The sequence below is a fragment of the Oncorhynchus masou genome, chromosome 13 (assembly GCF_036934945.1).
Source record: "Oncorhynchus masou masou isolate Uvic2021 chromosome 13, UVic_Omas_1.1, whole genome shotgun sequence".
NCBI lineage: Eukaryota > Metazoa > Chordata > Actinopteri > Salmoniformes > Salmonidae > Oncorhynchus > Oncorhynchus masou.
Window position 1 is genome coordinate 29,169,873 of NC_088224.1, and position 23,405 is coordinate 29,193,277.

At 43.6% G+C, this 23,405-nt stretch overlaps 1 protein-coding gene and 1 pseudogene across 1 annotated transcript; both read left to right on the forward strand.

Moving 5' to 3' along the window:
- Nucleotides 1-7,835: 7,835 nt before the first annotated feature.
- On the forward strand, nucleotides 7,836-10,217 carry LOC135553304 (zona pellucida sperm-binding protein 3-like). Its single transcript, XM_064985470.1, has 7 exons — nucleotides 7,836-8,138; nucleotides 8,215-8,330; nucleotides 8,415-8,518; nucleotides 9,126-9,303; nucleotides 9,580-9,697; nucleotides 9,810-9,895; nucleotides 10,013-10,217. Exons 1-7 carry the CDS (start codon nucleotides 7,836-7,838, stop codon nucleotides 10,215-10,217), a joined length of 1,110 nt encoding a protein of 369 aa, XP_064841542.1.
- A 2,638-nt stretch (nucleotides 10,218-12,855) lies between these two features.
- Nucleotides 12,856-20,354, forward strand: LOC135553306 (serine incorporator 1-like; annotated as a pseudogene).
- Nucleotides 20,355-23,405: the final 3,051 nt, after the last annotated feature.

The window sequence follows — 23,405 nt, forward strand, 5'->3', positions numbered from 1 at the left end:
TTCCTCTTTCCTTCTCAAAATGCACTGCAGAAGTGTCCAAGGGGAGGTGTTTTGTACCTTCAATATGGGATTTTACAAAAGACTAAGTAAAAATTGTCTGTACTGCAAATGTGAGAAGGTAACCTTGCCAGTGATTAATGAAAATGTGTTATTTTAGTATGGAACCAGGATGTTACTCTGGGCCCCATAATGGTTACAACCAAACAGAGGACACCTTTATCTCCAACGAGGGAAGGTATCGCTATATATGGCTTCCCTTCTCCAACTGAGGACAGGAGGCCCTTATCACCTGGCAGTCGTTGGAAGAGGGGTAATTTGACTGTCTGAAATTGCATGCCCTTAATCCTTGTAGTGCATCTAGGCAACAGCATTGACTAGGGTCTGGTTTCAATGACATTCTTTAAGGGGGGGTCCTTCAAGCAGAACACTCTCCCAACAAATCATGAGGCAGACATGCCAGAACTTTATGCTTTGCAACGCAACTTTGCAGGTAATGCCTTTGCAGTTTTTAGTCAAGGCATTTGACGCAAACTACCCACTCTCAAAATGCAGTCATTAAAAATAACCTCTGCTCAGTCTTGCTAGCTACTATTTTCTATTTTAGTTAACTAGTAACTTAGTTCCTCTGCCTCCCAACAGGATTTCTTGACCATGAGGCGCTGGTCAAAGGTAGTGCACTACAGGGAATAGGGTGCCATTTCAGACACTTGTCTTTTCATATCCATACACTCTAGCAGTTCTGCCAACACTGGCTGTTAAATTAAATAATTTGCCCAAAATGTGGGTGGGCCCCGAGGGTCAGGCCCAACAAGCATGGGTTCGTTAGCTCTGAAATATATATACTGGGTTCATCAGGCAGGAACTGATGTTTGTTTACATGTGATAATTGCATGTAGGTTCTGTGCTAAATGGTCTGTTCTCAGAGCTGGAGCCCACCCCAGACCGTGAGTTGAATCCTACACCTGAGCCCATTGGAGACCTTGGAGAGGACAAGGATCTCTATACAATTGCAACTCATTGAAAGGGTATGTCTGGGATCATGGTACGCTGCATTATGGCAAGCAGGTCAGCTTTTATTGGGATGACTTGGCTCTGCAGTGATCACTCACTGGCACAGCCACAGTCACAGTCAATCTAACCTTAACCATGCCTAACCTTAACAAATGCACTTTAGTCATAATTTACTAACTTAATTTTGACTTTACAGCTGGCACACCTAGCTGGAATCGTTCAATTCTGCCTCCAGGACAAGACTCATCCCAATTAATCTTGACCAGCACACTGCAATTGCCAGTATCACTTGTACATGTCAGATGTGGTTTCATATAGCAGTTATGGCCCTTTCCTATCCACTAACTCTTTTCTGTTGATAGAATGCTGTGGTGGCCCCATTTTGTCTCACTCCTGACGACCCTACAACCAAGTGACCTCGGCACCACAACTGCTCCTGGTGAGGTGAACAATGCTGAAAAGGGGCACTCAAACAGTGAAGGGACTACCACTGTACCACAACACTAAGGAGACATGCTCTCATCAGAACTCCAAAAACAATGAACACAAGAGATGACTGTTAACCTTGAAGAATAAATTATTTGAAGATACCTTGACAATGAATTTCTGTGTTTACTCCAGCATGTAGTGCATAATTGGAAACTGAAACATTACTTTTAAGGGAATGTCCACTTAAGTGTTTCAGAACATGTTCTTTGGGGGTTACGGTGCAGATGGTATTCAGACCACAAATTACATTCCAGCCTTATCTAAAATGATTTCTCCCCTTAATCTACACAATAACCCATGACCAAGCAAATGTAATCACATTTACATAACTTCAGACCCTTTACTTAGTACTTTGTTGCACCTTTGAGTAACGTTAACAGATTGATAATAACAATTGTTTGTTTTGCGTTCAAGTACAAAAATGTGAGTTACTGGATTTCAAATTGATGAATGTTAACTTGCTGAACACTGACAGCTGTAGCCTACTAGTTACAGTATACACGACACTGCGTGTATTAATAGCACATATGAAGAGAATGTTAGGCTGACTTGGGAACCGATCTGTTAATGGAGCCAAATGTCTTACAGTGACGCAACTTTCATAAGTTGTTCAGGAAACCTTAACTAACTTCTGATTTCAGCAATTGTGGAAATTCTCTTGATTCTTTCAAGAGGTGAAATGAGATGTCAGTGGTGTCCACCCCTCTGGCTCCGCCCCTGTTCCCATTCTGCCCCCAGGTTCACACCAACTGCATCTGCGGTAATATTTAGGATGCTGAAGACTTTTCATAGGGCATAGGCTATACTAAATAATTTGAACATTAATGTGCAGAACTGCAGACAGTGTGGTTTCACAAATTATTTTCTCCGAACATAGCCGGTACTCGGTCCTGTGCCTCTGGTATGTTTATTTCCTAATTCCTACTTGCGTCGAGGTCGGGATTTGAAAGCAACTTGGTATCAAAGAAACCAATATTAATGGTTTGTTTACATTGCAGGTTCGAATAATTAACATGGTGAATTAACGTGGCAGGTTAGGGAAAGGAATAGGTTTAGCTACAATGCTACAGTTGTCAAAAACTTGTCACCGACAAGACCCATAGACTTCAAATCAAATTTATATAGCCCTTCGTACATCAGCTGATATCTCAGTGCTGTACAGAAACCCAGCCTAAAACCTCAAACAGCAAGCAATGCAGGTGTAGAAGCAAAGTGGCTAGGAAAAACTCCCTAGGAAGAAACAGAGAGGAACCAGGCTATGTGGGGTGGCCAGTCCTCTTCTGGCTGTGCCGGGTGGAGGTTATAACAGAACATGACCAGCATGGTTAAATAAGGCAGAACAGTTGAAACTGGAGCAGCAGCACGGCCAGGTGGACTGGGGACAGCAAGGAGTCATCATGTCAGGTAGTCCTGAGGCATGGTCCTCGGGCTCAGGTCCTCCGAAAGAGAGAATTAGAGAGAGCACACTTAAATTCACACAGGACACCGAATAGGACAGGAGAAGTACTCCAGATATAACAAACTGACCCTAGCCCCCCGACACAAACTACTGCAGCATAAATACTGGAGGCTGAGACAGGAGGGGTCAGGTGACACTGTGGCCCCATCCGAGGACACCCCCGGACAGGGCCAAACAGGAAGGATATAACCCCACCCACTTTGCCAAAGCACAGCCCCCACACCACTAGAGGGATATCTTCAACCACCAACTTACCATCCTGAGACAAGGCCGAGTATAGCCCGCAAAGATCTCCGCCACGGCACAACCCAAGAGGGGGGTGCCAACCTAGACAGGAAGATCACATCAGTGACTCAACCCACTCAAGTGACGCACCCCTCCTAGGGACGGTATGAAAGAGCGCCAGTAAGCCAGTGACTCAGCCCCTGTAATAGGGTTAGAGGCAGAGAATCCCAGTGGAAAGAGGGGAACCGGCCAGGCAGAGACAGCAAGGGCGGTTCGTTGCTCCAGAGCCTTTCCGTTCACCTTCCCACTCCTGGGCCAGACTACACTCAATCATATGACCCACTGAAGAGATGAGTCTTCAGTAAAGACTTAAAGGTTGAGACCGAGTTTGCGTCTCTTACATGGGTAGGCAGACCGTTCCATAAAAATGGAGCTCTATAGGAGAAAGCACTGCCTCCAGCTGTTTGCTTAGAAATTCTAGGGACAATTAGGAGGCCTGCGTCTTGTGACCGTAGCGTACGTGTAGGTATGTACGGCAGGACCAAATCAGAGAGATAGGTAGGAGCGAGCCCATGTAATGCTTTGTAGGTTAGCAGTAAAACCTTGAAATCAGCCCTTGCCTTGACAGGAAGCCAGTGTAGGGAGGCTAGCACTGGACTAATATGATACAAAAATGTGGTTCTAGTCAGGATTCTAGCAGCCGTATTTAGCACTAACTGAAGTTTATTTAGTGCTTTATCCGGGTAGCCGGAAAGTAGAGCATTGCAGTAGTCTAACCTAGAAGTGACAAAAGCATGGATTCATTTTTATGCATCATTTTTGGACAGAAAGTCTCTGATTTCTGCAATGTTACGTAGATGGAAAAAAGCTGTCCTTGAAATGGTCTTGATATGTTCTTCAAAAGAGAGATCAGGGTACAGAGTAACGCCGAGGTCCTTCACAGTTTTATTTGAGACGACTGTACAACCATTAAGATTAATTGTCAGATTCAACAGAAGATCTCTTTGTTTCTTGGGACCTAGAACAAGCATCTCTGTTTTGTCCGAGTTTAAAAGTAGAAAGTTTGCAGCCATCCACTTCCTTATGTCTGAAACACATGCTTCTAGCGAGGGCAATTTTGGGGCTTCACCATGTTTCATTGAAATGTACAGCTGTGTGTCATCCGCATAGCAGTGGAAGTTAACATTATGTTTTCGAATGACATCCCCAAGAGGTAAAATATATAGTGAAAACAATAGTGGTCCTAAAACGGAACCTTGAGGAACACCGAAATTTACAGTTGATTTGTCAGAGGACAAACCATTCACAGAGACAAACTGATATCTTTCCGACAGATAATATCTAAACCAGGCCAGAACTTGTTCGTGGAGACCAATTTGAGTTTCCAATCTCTCCAAAAGAATGTGTTGATCGATGGTATCAAAAGCAGCACTAAGGTCTAGGAGCACGAGGACAGATGCAGAGCCTCGGTCTGATGCCATTAAAAGGTCATTTACCACCTTCACAAGTGCAGTCTCAGTGCTATGATGGGGTCCAAAACCAGACTGAAGCATTTCTATACATTGTTTGTCTTCAGGAAGGCAGTGAGTTGCTGCGCAACAGCCTTTTCGGAAATAAATTGAGAAGAATGGAAGATTCGATATAGGCCGATAGTTTTTCATATTTTCTGGGTCAAGGTTTGGCTTTTTCAAGAGAGGCTTTATTACTGCCACTTTTCGTGAGTTTGGTACACATCCGGTGGATAGAGAGACATTTATTATGTTCAACATAGGAGGGCCAAGCACAGGAAGCAGCTCTTTCAGTAGTTTAGTTGGAATATGGTCCAGTATGCAGCTTGAAGGTTTAGAGGCCATGATTATTTTCATCATTGTGTCAAGAGATGTAGTACTAAAACACTTGAGCATCTCTCTTGATCCTAGGTCCTGGCAGAGTTGTGCCGACTCAGGACAACTGAGCTTTGAAGGAATACGAAGATTAAAAGAGGAGTCTGTAATTTGCTTTCTAATAATCATGATCTTTTCCTCAAAGAAGTTCATGAATTTATCCCTGCTGAAGTGAAAGCCATCCTCTCTCGGGGAATGCTGCTTTTTAGATAGCTTTGCGACAGTATCAAAAAGCTATTTCGGATTGTTCTTATTTTCCTCAATTAAGTTGGAAAAATAGGATGATCGAGCAGCAGTAAGGGCTCTTCGGTACTGCACGGTACTGTCTTTCCAAGCTAGTCGGAAGACTTCCAGTTTGGTGTGGTGTGAAATTCCACCTCTCCAGTAACTCGGCAGCAATGACCCTCCAGTCTTCCTCCTCAGGGACAGGCATGTATTCACCATCCAGACAGACCCAAAAGGCTTGTGCCACAGAGGGGACGATGCCTGCCACCGTGGACCATCCAACTCAGAAGCTGAATACTATGGTCCTGTAGGAGTCCCCTGTTGCCAAGAATCTAAAATATAATTCAAAATAATGATCAATATTGTGTATAACTTGAATTCCACCCACATATTATATCTACTCATATAGCTACCTCATTACAGTTTATTATGATTTACTAATTATATTGTACTACTCATCAACCATCATTAACAATGCCTTGAAACAGTACAATTCAGTCTATGACTATATCAATAAACTGTAGTCCAGGCCAACTCTACTCTTAGAAAGAATGGTACTATCTACTTAAAAGGGTTCTCTGGCTGTCCCCATAGGAGATCCCTTTTAGGTTCCAAGTATAACCCTATTGGTTATCCTATGGGGAAAGCAGAAGGACACTTCTGGAACCTTTCTCTCTAAGAGTGTATGTGAGTCCAATAAGAATGTAATGAATGACTGCAACTGTCTTGGACAACAATGGGTCCTGGAGAAGACTAGCCTACCTTCATCAGAGCAGAAGGCACCTTTCTTTTCATTTGGTAACATTGCATAATTAAAAAAGGATTATAAACCAAATTTGGGAAAAGTTATAGTCCCAATGAACATTCTGGAAAAGTACATCTGATGTCAAATAGGGACTATTAACTAGAGCCCTTTAGCTAGCTAGGTTGCACATAAAAACAATGTATCAAATATCAATCAATTATGGTATCAAAGGCTTTAAAAATGTACTAGAATATAGCTTACCGGAGACAAATCGCCAGGCGTTCAACTGGGCTAATGGACTCCCGGTAGTTGGTATCCATCCGGGTGATCCTGGCTCCAACCATCTGGAGCAGGTGATCCAACTGGCTTCGGTCCAGACGAAAGTAGCTTCGGAATTCCTGTCCAAACAGTCGAAGCTCTTGAATTAGACGGTGGAACTCCCCTGCCTGCTTTCGGGACTTTAACCATATCTGGACCAACACAGACCTGCGCTTTCGGCGGGGCTGGTCCCGGCCCAATACCGCGATCAAGACCACCTTCCTCAACGTTGGTCTCATTGTTGAAAGAGCCTACTCTGCTATCTTGACTATTTATAATTGCATTTCGCTCCAAAACTGCATTTTGGAGGAAAATTATACAATGGCTATCACAATTCATGTGTGGATGTCATCGAATAAATAATATACTTGGCAAATAAATTAATAAAAAATGTGAAGAAATTATGCAATCAAACTGTTTTTATGTAATCCCACATTTTTACTGAATATGTGTGCAAAAAATAAATCTACATTCATATTTTGCTACTTTCTGTCAAGTCTACACATACAATTTGATGCATACGTTCGATTTGCCACACAGAACGCACTGCAACTGCCTCTGCAACGCTAAGGCAAATGCAGCAGTCCATTGGAAATGAATGTACTTCTGGTGTACCGAAACGCAATGACACAGTCGGTGTGTTCGAAGCGTTACAGCGCCTGGATAGGTATTTTACCTAACAACGAACCACATACATTATAACCAACTGGTGCCAAAACGGCACAGTCGATAACGTGTTAGCCTGTATCAACCATTGGTTGCTATGTTTGAGCGCGACCTCGGCAAATGTGGAACATCACAGAAGCTTCCAACACACCGACTGTGTTTTTGCAAAAAACACTACGCAGCATCATCTGGATATGTATGCAACAAAAATTCAACATTCACCTCCTGTTACCATTTCTGTCAAGCCGTCTATGCATACAGTGTCTCTGCAAGGCAAACGCAGCATTTCATTGGAAATTAATGTAATTCTCGTGTACCAAAATGCAGGAATACTGTTGGTGTGATCCAAGCGTAATGGTCGCTTTCCCCTGCTCAGAAGTTGCATGCATGCATCCAATGTTTGCGTGACATGTCATCAACGGTGTCATCGACTGACAGATTTCTATAACATATGATGTGTTTGCTGATACGTGAAATACCTACTCAGGCTTTGTACGTTCTGGTATGCATCAGCTGGGCAGAGGAACGCGCTGAACATGCATGCAAATAGTTTGACTAATCAGATGCAAAGCCCAATTAGGGCCCAATCTAGCCCAGGTTTGCAGCCTGCAAGGTTGTTAAAAGCTACCTCAGTTTCATCAATTGTAGTATAGCAGAGGCACATTGCCCTCTAATTTACAGGTTCACATTAGTTGTTGGCATGGGACTCATAATGGCAAACACACTCTGGCTATTTCCAAAGCAGTTAGTTCTGTTTTTACTAGTGGGAAACTTAATATCTCCTACTTTTTCACTTACTTACAGCACTGGCACAATGCAACAACTTCCAAGCCGACTGCCACAGTTTGGGGATCGTCTACCTTTTAAACAGCTTCAACTTCCCCAACAAACAGTTTCCAGACCAGTTCGAGTGGAAACGGTCAATGTGAAGTGCCATTCAGACTACATGGAGATAGTTGTGAAGGCTGATCTGTTTAAACTCGGTATTCTTATTGACATGGATGACCTGCGACTTGGAGTTGAACAGGACCAAGAGACCTGCAGGGCTACAGCATCAGCAGCCGGAGATGAATACAGAATATTTGCAGCGCTATCAGACTGTGGAACCAAGCGTTTGGTAATTATGGTGAATGTTTCAGTAGCTGACTTCTTAAAACAACCTCCTGTTTAATTTCTACTTTGTGAATCCACAGATGAACAAAGACTCCATGATCTATACGAACCTCCTCAGATATACACCCAGAGCCACACCAGATGGGGTTATTCGAATGGATGGTGCTGTAATCCCAATTGCTTGTCATTATGAAAGGTGAGTTTAGGTTATACTGTTAAATGATCATGACTACTGTGTCCCTATTGGTTTGCTTGCCAGACTCTGTACTTTCTGTTTCAGGAAGTACAGTTCAGACAGTGCCCCTCTCCAGCCGACCTGGATCCCCTTCAGCGCCACAGTGTCTGCCGAAGACAACCTGCAGTTTTCCTTGAAGCTTATGACAAGTGGGTATATACATTCTGGGCTGTGTTGAGCAGGGCACAACCTTGTTGAAAGTTCAGATGATTAGGAGACCATTGTGCTCTCCCAGAAGCTTGGATGGTGGAGCACAAATGATCCTTGGACATGCTAAATATAGAATCTCATCAGACATCACTTTAATTATTGACGTTTCTATCTGCAACGTTAAACAATTAGCCTACTAACTATGGACCTGTTTACAAACTCCTCAATGGAACTTTTAACCCATTCATAGATGCTAACTATTAGCGCCTATTGACTATAATATTCTGTCCAGGGTAGTTTAAAGCGCTATTTTATAGGATTAGGTTTCCCACACTGACATTTTCATGTTACTGTGCTTATTAATGTAAACCGTATAGCAATTAGCACAGGTACACCTCTGGCTATCTGTATCTCTGAACACCTGTTAACGGAGAACGCATTTGTGGAGTCAGTTGTCGCTGAAATGCATTTCTAGACCAGTGACTTGATTCACATTTTGATGAATCCTCTTTTTAGAAGGAACTGACATGTAATGGCCTTGGACTATAAGGAATAATGTAAAGTTCCTTTAGTCAATTGGGATAACCTTCTGTCATTTCTGCCCAGGTGACTGGCTCTATGAGCGGGGTTCTGGAGTCTACTTCCTGGGCGATCCCATCAACATTGAGGCGTCTGTCAGGGTAGCTCACCACTCCAGGCTCAGGGTCTTTGTTAGCAGCTGCGTGGCCACACTGGACCCAGACAATAACTCTTTCCCCAGATACGTCTTCATTGAGCATGATGGGTAAGCAAGAGGGAACTGCCTAAACTAAATCTGCTACCTAGAATGAATATTCTCTGGCTGGCCCGTAGGGAATGATGGAGGCCTTTTGAAGTCAAAAGGCAGTCTTGTCAAGAGCAGTGCCATTGAGGGCTTCCACCATGATGGCACCATTTTAAAGTAGTCAACTGGGTGGGGACTTCTATGGGTTGTAGCCTCAATGCCCATGCTGTAATGGCACAGATCTAAAGATGAGTCTGCTCTATGGGCTGTCCCTGTTTATATATATCTCCCCTACAGGTGCTTGGTGGATTCCCAGCTGCCTGGCTCCAACTCTGGGTTCATGCATAGAACCCAGGATGACAAGCTCCAGTTCCACATTGATGCCTTTAGGTTCTACCAGGAGAACAGGGCAGAGGTGAGGGCAGTACCAGATGTTGTGGAGCATTATGGGTACATAACTTATAGCTGTGATGTAGGCTACTGGGTTTCTACATCTTTGTTTTGCTCATCCTGTTGTGTTTCTACAGCTATACATCATATGCCACCTTATGGCAATCCCTGTCATGGACCATGCAGAGCCTAGCAACAAGGCATGCTCCTTCACTAATGGCAGGTGTGAGATCTGACTTATTTCCTTAGGTCACAGCCCAGTAAGAGTAGCTATCTACTGGAATAACCAATCGGATTTGTTCAAATGTCTTGGTCCATGAGTGTCTTCTACACATTTCAGATGGAGGTCTGCCGACTCAAATGATTTGCAATGTGGCCGTTGTCCAAGCCTGAATAGCCAGAAGGGGGTTGATCACGATCCAGCACGATATCCCCTCAGTCCAAGACAAGGCGGTAGCCAACCTCGTGGCTACCGCATCAATCCTCAAGCCACTGGCGACCATTGGCGGAGTGGGATGAAGTCCAAGAAAGGTGCAGTATCTTAATTCCTCTTTCCTTCTCAAAATGCACTGCAGAAGTGTCCAAGGGGAGGTGTTTTGTACCTTCAATATGGGATTTTACAAAAGACTAAGTAAAAATTGTCTGTACTGCAAATGTGAGAAGGTAACCTTGCCAGTGATTAATGAAAATGTGTTATTTTAGTATGGAACCAGGATGTTACTCTGGGCCCCATAATGGTTACAACCAAACAGAGGACACCTTTATCTCCAACGACGAGGAAGGTATCGCTATATATGGCTTCCCTTCTCCAACTGAGGACAGGAGGCCCTTATCACCTGGCAGTCGTTGGAAGAGGGGTAATTTGACTGTCTGAAATTGCATGCCCTTAATCCTTGTAGTGCATCTAGGCAACAGCATTGACTAGGGTCTGGTTTCAATGACATTCTTTAAGGGGGGGGGGGTCCTTCAAGCAGAACACTCTCCCAACAAATCATGAGGCAGACATGCCAGAACTTTATGCTATGCAACGCAACTTTGCAGGTAATGCCTTTGCAGTTTTTAGTCAAGGCATTTGACGCAAACTACCCACTCTCAAAATGCAGTCATTAAAAATAACCTCTGCTCAGTCTTGCTAGCTACTATTTTCTATTTTAGTTAACTAGTAACTTAGTTCCTCTGCCTCCCAACAGGATTTCTTGACCATGAGGCGCTGGTCAAAGGTAGTGCACTACAGGGAATAGGGTGCCATTTCAGACACTTGTCTTTTCATATCCATACACTCTAGCAGTTCTGCCAACACTGGCTGTTAAATTAAATAATTTGCCCAAAATGTGGGTGGGCCCCGAGGGTCAGGCCCAACAAGCATGGGTTCGTTAGCTCTGAAATATATATATACTGGGTTCATCAGGCAGGAACTGATGTTTGTTTACATGTGATAATTGCATGTAGGTTCTGTGCTAAATGGTCTGTTCTCAGAGCTGGAGCCCACCCCAGACCGTGAGTTGAATCCTACACCTGAGCCCATTGGAGACCTTGGAGAGGACAAGGATCTCTATACAATTGCAACTCATTGAAAGGGTATGTCTGGGATCATGGTACGCTGCATTATGGCAAGCAGGTCAGCTTTTATTGGGATGACTTGGCTCTGCAGTGATCACTCACTGGCACAGCCACAATCAATCTAACCTTAACCATGCCTAACCTTAACAAATGCACTTTAGTCATAATTTACTAACTTAATTTTGACTTTACAGCTGGCACACCTAGCTGGAATCGTTCAATTCTGCCTCCAGGACAAGACTCATCCCAATTAATCTTGACCAGCACACTGCAATTGCCAGTATCACTTGTACATGTCAGATGTGGTTTCATATAGCAGTTATGGCCCTTTCCTATCCACTAACTCTTTTCTGTTGATAGAATGCTGTGGTGGCCCCATTTTGTCTCACTCCTGACGACCCTACAACCAAGTGACCTCGGCACCACAACTGCTCCTGGTGAGGTGAACAATGCTGAAAAGGGGCACTCAAACAGTGAAGGGACTACCACTGTACCACAACACTAAGGAGACATGCTCTCATCAGAACTCCAAAAACAATGAACACAAGAGATGACTGTTAACCTTGAAGAATAAATTATTTGAAGATACCTTGACAATGAACTTCTGTGTTTACTCCAGCATGTAGTGCATAATTGGAAACTGAAACATTACTTTTAAGGGAATGTCCACTTAAGTGTTTCAGAACATGTTCTTTGGGGGTTACGGTGCAGATGGTATTCAGACCACAAATTACATTCCAGCCTTATCTAAAATGATTTCTCCCCTCAATCTACACAATAACCCATGACCAAGCAAATGTAATCACATTTACATAACTTCAGACCCTTTACCTAGTACTTGGTTGCACCTTGTGTAGCAATTACTGCTTTAGTTGTCTTGAATGCTACAAGCTTGGCACACCTAAAAAAAGAATCCTTTTTTAGGGACCCTGGAAGAGTGGGGCAACATCTCTGAGCAAACCTACTGCAGTCTGAGGAGCTGCACTGCAGTACTTTATGCAGCTGGTGGCCACACCATGTAATGACTTCTGATTTTTGACCCCCTCCCCCCTGTTCAGGGATATTTCCATATCTGTTAATCACGTGACTAACTTGTTCAGTTTGTCTGAATTTGTTAATATTGACATGTTTAAGTTTGCTAAAAATAAACAGTTGACAGGATGCTTTTCTAGTGTATATTTCGAGATTTCACTTCTCTGCAGATCCTCAAGCGCTCAGGTGGGATGGGCAGTGTCACTGCATAGATGTTTGCTTGCTCTTTTTCAATTCATCAGTCCCGATTCCTCCCATCCTTGGTTCTTCTCAAAGCACATCTGAAAGGGATCTTGGATCTCCACCGACGCATATTTGAGGAGGTGGTAGTTAGAGGGAAGACCTGGAATCATGTAAAACTATAGGTTGAGAAAGGGCACATCAGGCAGGGGGCTGTGTTCGTTGCTGTACTCTAACCGTATGACTGGCAGCCCTTGTCATTGTAACTGGCCTGACTACCTTCAGTTGTCTGGGCTCGTTTGGCTGGGAAACACTATGGTTGCCTTAACAATAACTGGCTGTCGCACACAGTACTTTTGTTGTGCACACACACCATGCATGCGTTTGCTTCATTAGCTCATCTGCCCCCTCATGCCTTCTCCCTCTGGTATACCAAAAACGACTAGTCTGTGCAGTCCTATTTCTTATCCCCTCTCTCCCTCACCTCCCTCCTCCTGGCAGCAGTCAGGATGCTGTCCCTCCACCTACAACTCCACTGTGTCCCGGCTGGCCTTCTCCTTCCTGCTGCTGCTGGGGACCTTGGTCTCTGTCATCATGATCCTACCTGGCATGGAGACTCGGCTCAGGAAGGTACCACCACACAACCCTGGTCTTAGTTGCTTGATGAGTAGAGTTGCCAGAGACCTATATATTTGTGTTAGCTCCCTGAACTAATTCCAAGACTTTAGCTCAGCGGGTTAACAGGATTGTGGTTCGCAGGAGACCCTAATTCGAACCCAGTTGGTCACACAAGCTGGTGAAGATGGCCCAGTGGTTGAAAAATGTTTTGATGCTGTCGTCAATGAACATTGTTGGTTCTATTCCTACTGTTTCTTTACTGATCTATCAGATACCTGGGTTCTGTGTGGGTGGAACCTCCATACCCATGCCAGGCATGGAGAACAAGGTGAACTGTGATGTCATCGTGGACTACAAGTCTGTGTATCGCATGTGCTTTGCCATGGTCTGCTTCTTTTCCCTGTTCTCCATCATGAAACGCGTTCGCAGCAGCAAGGACCCCCGAGCCTCCCTACAGAACAGGTATGTGGCTGACCTTTTTATAGTAGTGGATGGTGATCTTCAGGGACACAATGTTGCCCTCTGCTGGCCAGGCCAGGGCAGTGCCACATTCTCCATACTCTTATTTGTTTATAGGTGAGAATTGTCTGTTAATTGAATGATTAGAATATTCCGCCCTGAAACATATAATTGTATGGAATTGATTAGTATGTATAAAATCATAATCAATAAATGTGTTGTCCTAGTCAGAATTAGGGTAAAAAATATGTCTTTATGGTATTTTAAACACAGACTGTCTGAGCTTGGTGCCGACCTGACTAGAGATTTGGGAGAGAACGGGGAGTACGTCTCAAGGACAATGTCACTAATCTCTGTCGGCTGGGTAGTGAGACAGACAGTGTGTGCGTAGCAGGACATGTTTGTGTGGGTGTGAGAAGTCAGTATAAAATGAGTTTTGTATTCTTGACTTTAGAACGTTCCCGTGAATAAACCTTTTTGACTATTTTAGTTGGGCCTCCATCTCTTTCATTCGACCAGGATCTTACACATTCTGGTCTGCAGACTGAGAGTAATATAATTAAATTGGGTTATGTACCTTGAGAACATAATTCTCCTATCATTTACATACTAGCATAAAATATTAGGGCTAGGACAAAACCAGTATCCCAATACTCGTTAGTGTCATGGCAAGGAAACAAAACATGAAGCAGTTTTAACTTTAGGAAAAAAGCACTAATGTTGGAAACAACCACATGTTGTCATCCAGAGTCACATTTATTTACTTTCCAAATTTTCTTGGAAAATTTTACACTATTTTACATACAGAAGGTTTTTTAAAGGATGATACTGCCCAAAATAATGACCAGTCTATTTTTTATGGCGCACAGACACGGGACCTGTTTTTGTATGAGGTGGTTTTATTGAATGAATGCTTGTGGCTTTGTCCTCTCAGATTCTGGTTCTTCAAGTTCCTCGTACTAGTGGGGATAACTGTAGGAGCCTTCTTCATTCCAGGCGGGACATTCAACACAGGTATACACCAGTACTACGATATTACATATTTTCTTCACCCTGAAAAAGGCACAATGATGCTGCAACATTGGTTGTTTTTTACCCAATAAATTACTGGGAGATTATTCATATGGAGTGTGCAACTCTCCATTGTTTTTATAGCTTACAGTTTATTCACCGTTAATGAAATCAAATGTCTTTATATAGCCCTTCGTACATCAGCTGATATCTCAAAGTGCTGTACAGAAACTCAGCCTAAAACCCCAAACAGCAAGCAATGCAGGTGTAGAAGCACGGTGGCTAGGAAAAACTCCCTAGAAAGGCCAAAACCTAGGAAGAAACCTAGAGAGGAACCAGGCTATGTGGGGTGGCCAGTCCTCTTCTCGTTGTGCCTTGTGGAGATTATAACAGAACATGGCCAAGATGTTCAAATGTTCATAAATGACCAGCATGGTCCAATAATAAGGCAGAACAGTTGAAACTGGAGCAGCAGCACGACCAGGTGGACTGGGGACAGCAAGGAGTCATCATGCCAGGTAGTCCTGACGCATGGTCCTAGGGCTCAGGTCCTCAGAGAGAGAGAGAATTAGAGAGGGCATGCTTAAATTCACACAGGACACCAGATAAGACAGGAGAAGTACTCCAGATATAACAAACTGACCCTAGCCCCCCGACACAAACTGCTGCAGCATAAATACTGGAGGCTGAGACAGGAGGCGTCAGGAGACACTGTGGCCCCATCCGATGATACCCCCGGACAGGGCAAACGGGAAGAATATAACCCCACCCACTTTGTCAAAGCACAGCCCCCACACCACTAGAGGGATATCGTCAACCACCAACTTACCATCCTGAGACAAGGCCGAGTATAGCCCACAAAGATCTCCGCCACGGCACAACCCAGGGGGGGGGGGGCGCCAACCCAGATCTCCGCCACAAAGATCTCCGCCACGGCACAACCCAAGGGGGGGGTGCCAAAGCCAAGATCAGCACCTCTACATTAAATCATTATCTGGGTGGGCGCCAGCTCATGTTTTTTATTGAAATATTTTCCTCTAAACCCCAATAACCAGTGGCGATTTTTAACATTCAAATCTTGGTGGGGAAAATTATATCACCAAAGCTCAAATGCATCGAAACCAGTACACAACACTGGCTACACATTGAATGTGTAACAGTATTGCTTCCGTCCCTCTCCTTGTCCCTACCTGGGCTGGAACCAGGGACCCTCTGCACACATCGACAACAGCCACTCTCGAAGCATCGTTACCCATCGCTCCACAAAAGTCCGGACCTTGCAGAGCAAGGGGGATAACTACTTCATGGTCTCAGAGCGAGTGACGTCACCGATTGAAACGCTATTAGCGCGGATAGGAATTTTGAGCCACACACAAACGCTATAACATTTGGTTTAGGTTTTTTTTTACGGCTACTTCCCATATCTTTAGGTCATATTGCACGGAAGGACACGGTAGTGAGTAAACTAGCTAGTAATTGGTCTGCAATATCGCGACTCCGACTGCCTGTTACAAATGGTGCCCGGTTAACGATATACGAAGTTATAACACTATTCCCTTGCTTCATCTATTGCACCTTCACAGTTCCATCAAAGGTGTTTAAATGAACCCTTCTTGTACATGTGGTTCCATGGGTATTAGTCTGCCATCAGACATCAACAATAAGACATGTAGCCTATAGGGTATTATAGCTAACCTACCTCAAAAGTAATGTTAGCCACTGTTTCATGATCCACCACCAGCCACTCCATTTGAATCTTCTTTTCCAGCTTGCTTTATTTTAATGGATGGACATATTTTAAAGTGTAGCTGGCTAATGGGCACAGACATTTTCTCTACATTTTTTTCGTAATGTCAAGTTTCAAAATCATTTGCTAGGAGATAGCGAAGGTAGTCGACATGTTTCAGCTAGCTAAGCTCCCTAGCTTGAAGACGTGGTAAACAACTAGCTAGCTATGAAGTTGACACATCAGTTCAATCAAAGTTACCGGGCATAGGACTGTGGCCAATGACCATGAGCCTTCTTGGGGGGGCACGGCTACTGTAAATCAATGGAGCACCAATTAGGGGCTTTTGTTGGCTCGCTCAGCAGGTGCTGCGGTGACGCACCCTCAGCGCAACCAGAGAAGATTAACGACGCCTGCGCTCTGTACTTTCTGTCTGCCCCTCCACCACAGTTGACACCAAGCTCCCTTACTCAACAAAGATGTACCAAAACAACAATGGAATGGGAAAGCGACCAAATCAAAGTTTATTTGTCACATGCGCCAAATACAGCCGGTGTAGACCAGGCAGTGATGCAACCACTCAGGATGCTCTCGATGTTGCAGCTGTCGAACCTTTTGAGGATCTGAAAACCATTGCCAAATCTTTAGTTTCCTGTGTTGTGTTTGTTGTGCCCTCTTCACAACTGTCTTGGTGTGTTTGGACCATTCTAGTTTGTTGGTGACTTGGACACCAAGGAAATTGAAGCTCTCAACCTGCTCCACTACAGCCTCGTCGATAGAAATGTGGGTCTCTGACCTCCTCCCTATAGGCTGTCTCAACGTTGTCGGTGATCAGGCCTAACGTTGTTGACGTCAGCAAACTTAATGATGGTTTTGGATTCGTGCCTTGCCATGCAGTCGTGGGTGAACAGGGAGTACAGGAGGGGACTGAGCACGCACCCCTGAGGGGCTCCAGTGTTGAGGATCAGCGTGCAGATGTGTTGCTACCTACCCTCACCACCTTGGGACGGCCCGTCAGGAAGTCCAGGATCCAGTTGCAGAAGGAGGTGTTTAGTCCCAGGCTCCTTAGCTTAGTGATGAGCTTTGAGGGCACTATGGTGTTGAACGCTGAGCTGTAGTCAATGAATAGCATTCTCACATGGGTGTTCCTTTTGTCCAGGTGGGAAAGAGCAGTGTGGAGTGCAATAGAGATTGCATCATCTGTTTGGGCGGTATGCAAATTGGAGTGGGTCTAGTGTTTCTGAGATAATGGTGCTGTGAGCCATTACCAGCCTTTCAAATCACTTCATGGCTACGGACTTAAGTGCTACGGGTCTTTAGTCATTTCGGGCAGGTTTCCTTCATGTTCTTGGGCACAGGGACTATGGTGGTCTGCTTGAAACATGTGGTATTACAGACTCAATCAGGGACATGTTGAAAATATCAGTGAAGACACCTGCCAGCTGGTCAGCACATATGCTTTCTTAGATCAAGCAATTTGTTTCATACTATTAAAATGTGTGCTAACTGATATTGTTGTGACATTAAATAACAGAATGGCCCACGTGATGCATTGCCACTGCCAATAACTTGTAGTCAATTAAACACACCTTGCACATTTTGCCTTTTAACAAACTCTCCTTGTGTGTTCAAGTGTGGTTCTACTTTGGCATGGTGGGTTCCTTCTTCATCATCATCCAACTGATCCTGCTCGTGGACTTTGCTCACACCTGGTACCAGTCCTGGCTGGAGAACACTGAGGGAAATGGCAAGTGCTGGTTCTCAGGTACTGATCGCTAATACAGTCTGATTTAAAACGTTGTAGTCTAACTCATTTATTCGGTCTTTTCTGGAATTAAACTGAAATTTCCTGAAGAAAATAGGAATTTCAGTGTAATTTAATGAATTGACCCTTATCCTGGTTTTCTCCTAGTGGTAATGGAAAGATGTTTCCTAACATCTGTAATGGGATGTATTCTTCTGTTTCCCCACAGCTCTCCTTCATGGTGCTGCACTATGTCCTGGCCTTCTCTGCTGTGGTGGTGTTCTATGTCTATTACACCACGGGAGGCGACTGCACTGAACACAAGGTCTTCATCAGCCTCAACTTCATCTTCTGCATCATCGTCTCCATCGTTGCCATCCTGCCCAAAGTTCAGGTGAGTTTTCAGTCTCGCAAGAAAGATTGATACCAGCACACTGTTGAAAGTTCCTGCAGTTTTGAGTGTAGTGTTTCTTTGCAGGCTGTTTCAGTCTTGTTCCTCTTTCTTTGAAATGCCTACACATCCTGAAGTTCATTCAGGGGTGACAATATTAGCAATGTTTGCAATTTTGAAGATCATCAAAATGTTAAACAATGACACGGTGAACTATTTGTTCATGTGAATGTTGTTGAACAAAAGTTAGACACTGATGTTTTGTGTTAATTTATGTATTGTCCCCCAGGAGGCCCAGCCCAGGTCAGGCCTGCTCCAAGCGTCCTTCATCTCCCTCTACACCATGTATGTCACATGGTCCGCCATGACCAACAACCCCAGTAAGTCTCGTCATGACCCTGCCGATGCCCCTGTTCAGTCATTGGTTAAGAGTCATGGTTCAGGTCATGCATTAAAGATGGCCTGATGTAACTATGACTCACGTAGCTGCATACTGACTCATGGAAATCACTTGATGGGAAGTCTGGAACAACAAATGTATACGTGACAAAGCATATTTTACCCAAAAGATGATCAGTGATCACGTCATCCAACATGAGAAGAGTTGCAGCCAAGAATCACAAGAGAAGTAAATCAAATAGATGTGACTAGGTCATAATTAAAAGCTGATCATTTGTAGTTTTCTTTATGTTAAAAGCATACCATTTAGTCTTTTCAATGGCCTTCATCAGAACGACAATATTATACCTCTTTCCCTACAGACTGCAAGTGTAACCCCAGCCTGCTGAGTCTGGTACACAACACCTCCACCCCTACACCTGCCCCAGGGCAAGGGGTCCAGTGGTGGGCATCATAGGACTGGTCATCTTCCTCTTCTGCACTCTCTATGCCAGGTATAAAGTTGCAACCTAGAGTAGGGTTCACGCCAATCCTGAGGACCCACAGGACCGGGCACTTTTTGTAGCAGACCAGAGACAAATCAAAATGTTATTGGTCACGTATACATGTTTAGCAGATGTTATTGTGGGTGTAGTGAAATGCTTGTGTTTCTAGCTCCAACAGTGCAGTAATATCTAACGATTTCACAACAATACTCGCATCTAAAGGAATTAAGAATATATAAATATTTGGATGAGTAATGTTGGACCGGCATAGACTAAAATACAGTAGAATAGACACCTGATTGAAGTACTGGGCTAGAGTAAATGTGCAAGCCTGTGGGTCCTCAGGACTGGATTTGAGGCACTGTTTCAGAGCTATGTTTCAAATTAAATCCTGACTATTTGAGCCTGTCCACATCATCACTTCCCTTTTTTTCTGGTGGGTTTCCTGCTCTTTCCCTCCTCCCCTGCAGCATCTGTTCAACTAACAACACCCAGGTGAACAGGTTGATGCAGACAGAGGAGGACCAGGGTCTGGCTGCAGACGACCACGAGGCGGCCACGGGGGAGGCCGGGGTCACATGGGCCGCGGACAATGAGGAAGAGGGGGTCACCTACTCTTACGCCTTCTTCCACTTCAGCCTGTGCCTGGCCTCCCTCTACATCATGATGACACTCACCAACTGGTACCAGTAAGTAGCTCTGTTTTCTTAGATTATGTCTGAGGGGATAGAGGAGTAGGGATGTGTACAGGTGTAACGGAGGTGATTGATGTTGTCTAGACCTTGCGTCAGCTCCCCAAGCTAATGCCTGGGCTTTAGGTCAGCAGGATAAAAGTACTCCGAAGACCCAATTTTCCATCCATCGCACATGGTCTACTATGCATTTTTCTGATGGTAAACAAAATGTGATTGATTGGATTGGTCCTGATGTCTCCGCAGACCTGACACAGAATACCAGGCCATGCAGAGCTGTTTGCCAGCTGTGTGGGTGAAGATTGGCTCTCGCTGGATAGGCCTGGCTTTCTACCTCTGGACCCTGGTAGCTCCTCTCATCCTCTCTAACTGAGACTTCAACTAAAGATATACATTCCATCCAGGGCTATGTTCCCAAGTAGGAAGAGGGTGGGTGTCTTTTCAGATTTGCTGAGGGACTTAACTGTTTGACATGTTTTGATTTATTCTATTTGTAATGTTTTTTTGAGTTGTACTGCTTGAAGGAAGGGACCATTGTCATGTCTTATTTTTACTTCAGGCTGGTCTCATTGACTAGACGTAATGTAAAAGAAAATCAGGGACACTTAAATTAGTATATGTTATGTTTGGTATTGTTACTTAATTTGCTAATTTGCAACTACTTAGCATGCTAGCTAACCTTAACACCAACCTTAATCCTTAAGGGTCGAAGCCTGCGGAGGGGTTCTATTAAGCTGACATATGGATTTTTTAAAAAGATTTTCATACCGAGGATAATTTATCGACTTGAATATTAGGACCCCTTTAGGTATTATATATCACACGCACATTATTTGATGAAACATTGAATTGGGCCTTAGTGCTAATAGCTCATAGAAATGGATTGAATAACAGATTCATAAGGTAGTAATAAATTAATAGGAAGTTTTTTTTTTTGTTAAGTGTCTGTCCTATGTCTGAGAGACATAAGCCCAGAAAAGGGGAAAAAAAAATATATATATATATATATATATATATAAAGATGCAGAAATTGTACTGCCATTTTCTGGTTGCTAAAATACGAAAATACGAATAGTTCGCCTAATTTCAGTTTGTGACAACAAGCAAGTATAGTGTAGCGAATCATTGTACTATCTAAACCACTGTGAAATATATTTTTCATAACCAAAAATATTGTATTTGACGCTGGTGTCCAAAACCGCAGGTAAGACGCAAAAACAAAACTTAAGAACAGGAAGCATAGAACAGGTTTACTGCTTCTTAGACTAGCTTTAAATGAGTTTCAGATCTATAACACACATTTCTATGTGAATTTGGTCGGGTCGCCCAAAAAATGACATTGCAGCATTAACCAAAAATGTTTTGGCACTGAACCATTGCCATATGATTATTATTTTTTAAATGTACTGGTTCCCGGGCTACTTTCAGATGAGGCTTGTAAGCACACTCGAGCAAAACAAACGACGTGTACGAGAGTCACCTTTCCATCAAGGAGTCATATTAGTGTGTAGTCCAAACAGTTTGGACGCTACAGACACAAGTTGGCAGTACCAACTTCAGACGAGTCTCGTGAGGCTTGTTGGGGTCGTGTTCATGAGATTCCTCTTCACATAGTGGTCATATTAGTTTTGTAGGCCACGCTGTTCAGATGCTACTGACGTTTTCGTGAGAAGGCCCATTTTCAGGGTGTCTCATGGTCTGACAAACACGCTGTACCTCAGCTACCTTCCATCGCAGATGTGGAAGGCTGTCATTCACGGATGCGGTGGATGCAGCCCGTGCAAAACAATGTATTTCTCTAGCACTCGGGGATCCCGAGTCTAAGGCACTGCATCTCAGTGCTAGATGTGTCACTACAGACACCCTGGTTTGAATCCAGGCTGTATCACAACCGGCCGTGATTGGGAGTCCCATAGGGTGGCGCACAATTGGCCTAGTGTCATCCGGGTTTGGCCGGTGTATGCCGTCATTGTAAATGAGAATTTGTTCTTAACTGACTTGGTTAGTTAAATAAATATACAGACTGGTTTTGAAGGGGACTTATTATTATTATTATTATGCTAATTAGATTTCAGAGGGGTTGTTGACATCGACCCCTAGCCTAGCTAAGATTATCCCTAGCTAACATTAGCATTAGCCAACTAGTAAGTCAACAAATTGTGCACAGACACATTAATACATACTATACCAATCGTAACGTATGATACTAATTTGAGTGTTCTGGAGATTAAGTTACTGTTCAGTCTATCCCCGATTCCAGGTTTAATTTGCATTTAACCATACATTTAGCCATACATTTAGCCATTGCTTTTAAAATATCTTCTGGTCACCGACTCTACTGAAATGACTTCATAAATCCTCAAATCATATGAACATGATCGATATGTTAAACCAGCCAAGTAAACTCCACTCAGGTGTTAATGTTTTACTTGTTCCACCTGTTTGCATACATTTAGATCCTCTCTCTCCACAATATACCTTGCTCAGTCCATCCACGACATGTTTGGCAGGGTGCCATTGCTACAAATGACCATAATCTTGTACACAACATCCGAGACTATGTTCATCTAATGCACTTTCCCCTTGTTTTTAGTTGATTTGTTTTATACATTTTCAGCGTGTCTTTGATTACAATGTACATATACATTTTTTGTTATAGCTAAGATTTGTAAAAGTGTCTTTTAAACCTATAGATTTGCTACACAATACCTATTCAGTCAGACCATAGACTGGCTTTGAATTCTAATTTGTATATGGTTTGTCATATATCTGTCAAGGTATCTCTAGTGCCTCATTGTCATGAGGAAATGTAAGACATCTGATCATCTCTGAAATGTCTTCCAGTGTTCTATTGTGAGATTGTTATTTTAAGAGTTCATGGGGTCCTGAAGGTGGGACTATTGCCCCTCAAATGACTGTATATTGCTGCTAGGTTTTATTTGAGATGAGTAGTTCTACGTACCTCTTCTTTTGTCTCTGCCATTCTGCCTCAAAGTGAAACATGTTAGCTCAATTCATAGGACAGCCAATGCCTACTACTAGTTAAATAGCTTTGTCCATGTCACAGCTGCAGCAAGCTTGTAATCAAGTGCTTTATTCTGTTCAACACTAGTGTTACTTCATTTTATCAGCAGGATATTCCGGCACCTGAGAAGTTGAGGAAACAGACCAAAGACATGTCATCAAATGATGTCATCAGTCTGAGCCAACAGGGATTCCAGAACCTCCCATTCCCTCTGGCTTCATTCATCACCCTGATCACATGACCATGATCACACTCCAACAGGATTATTCTTATTTCCTTGTGAGGCAGGATTACCCATGCAGCCACACCACACTCTCTCGGCAAAGGGAATGCGATTTCCCCTTCACAAGATTGGCATGAGGAGGGGGTTGAACACAATACCAACACTATATTCATTGAGGAACAAATGGG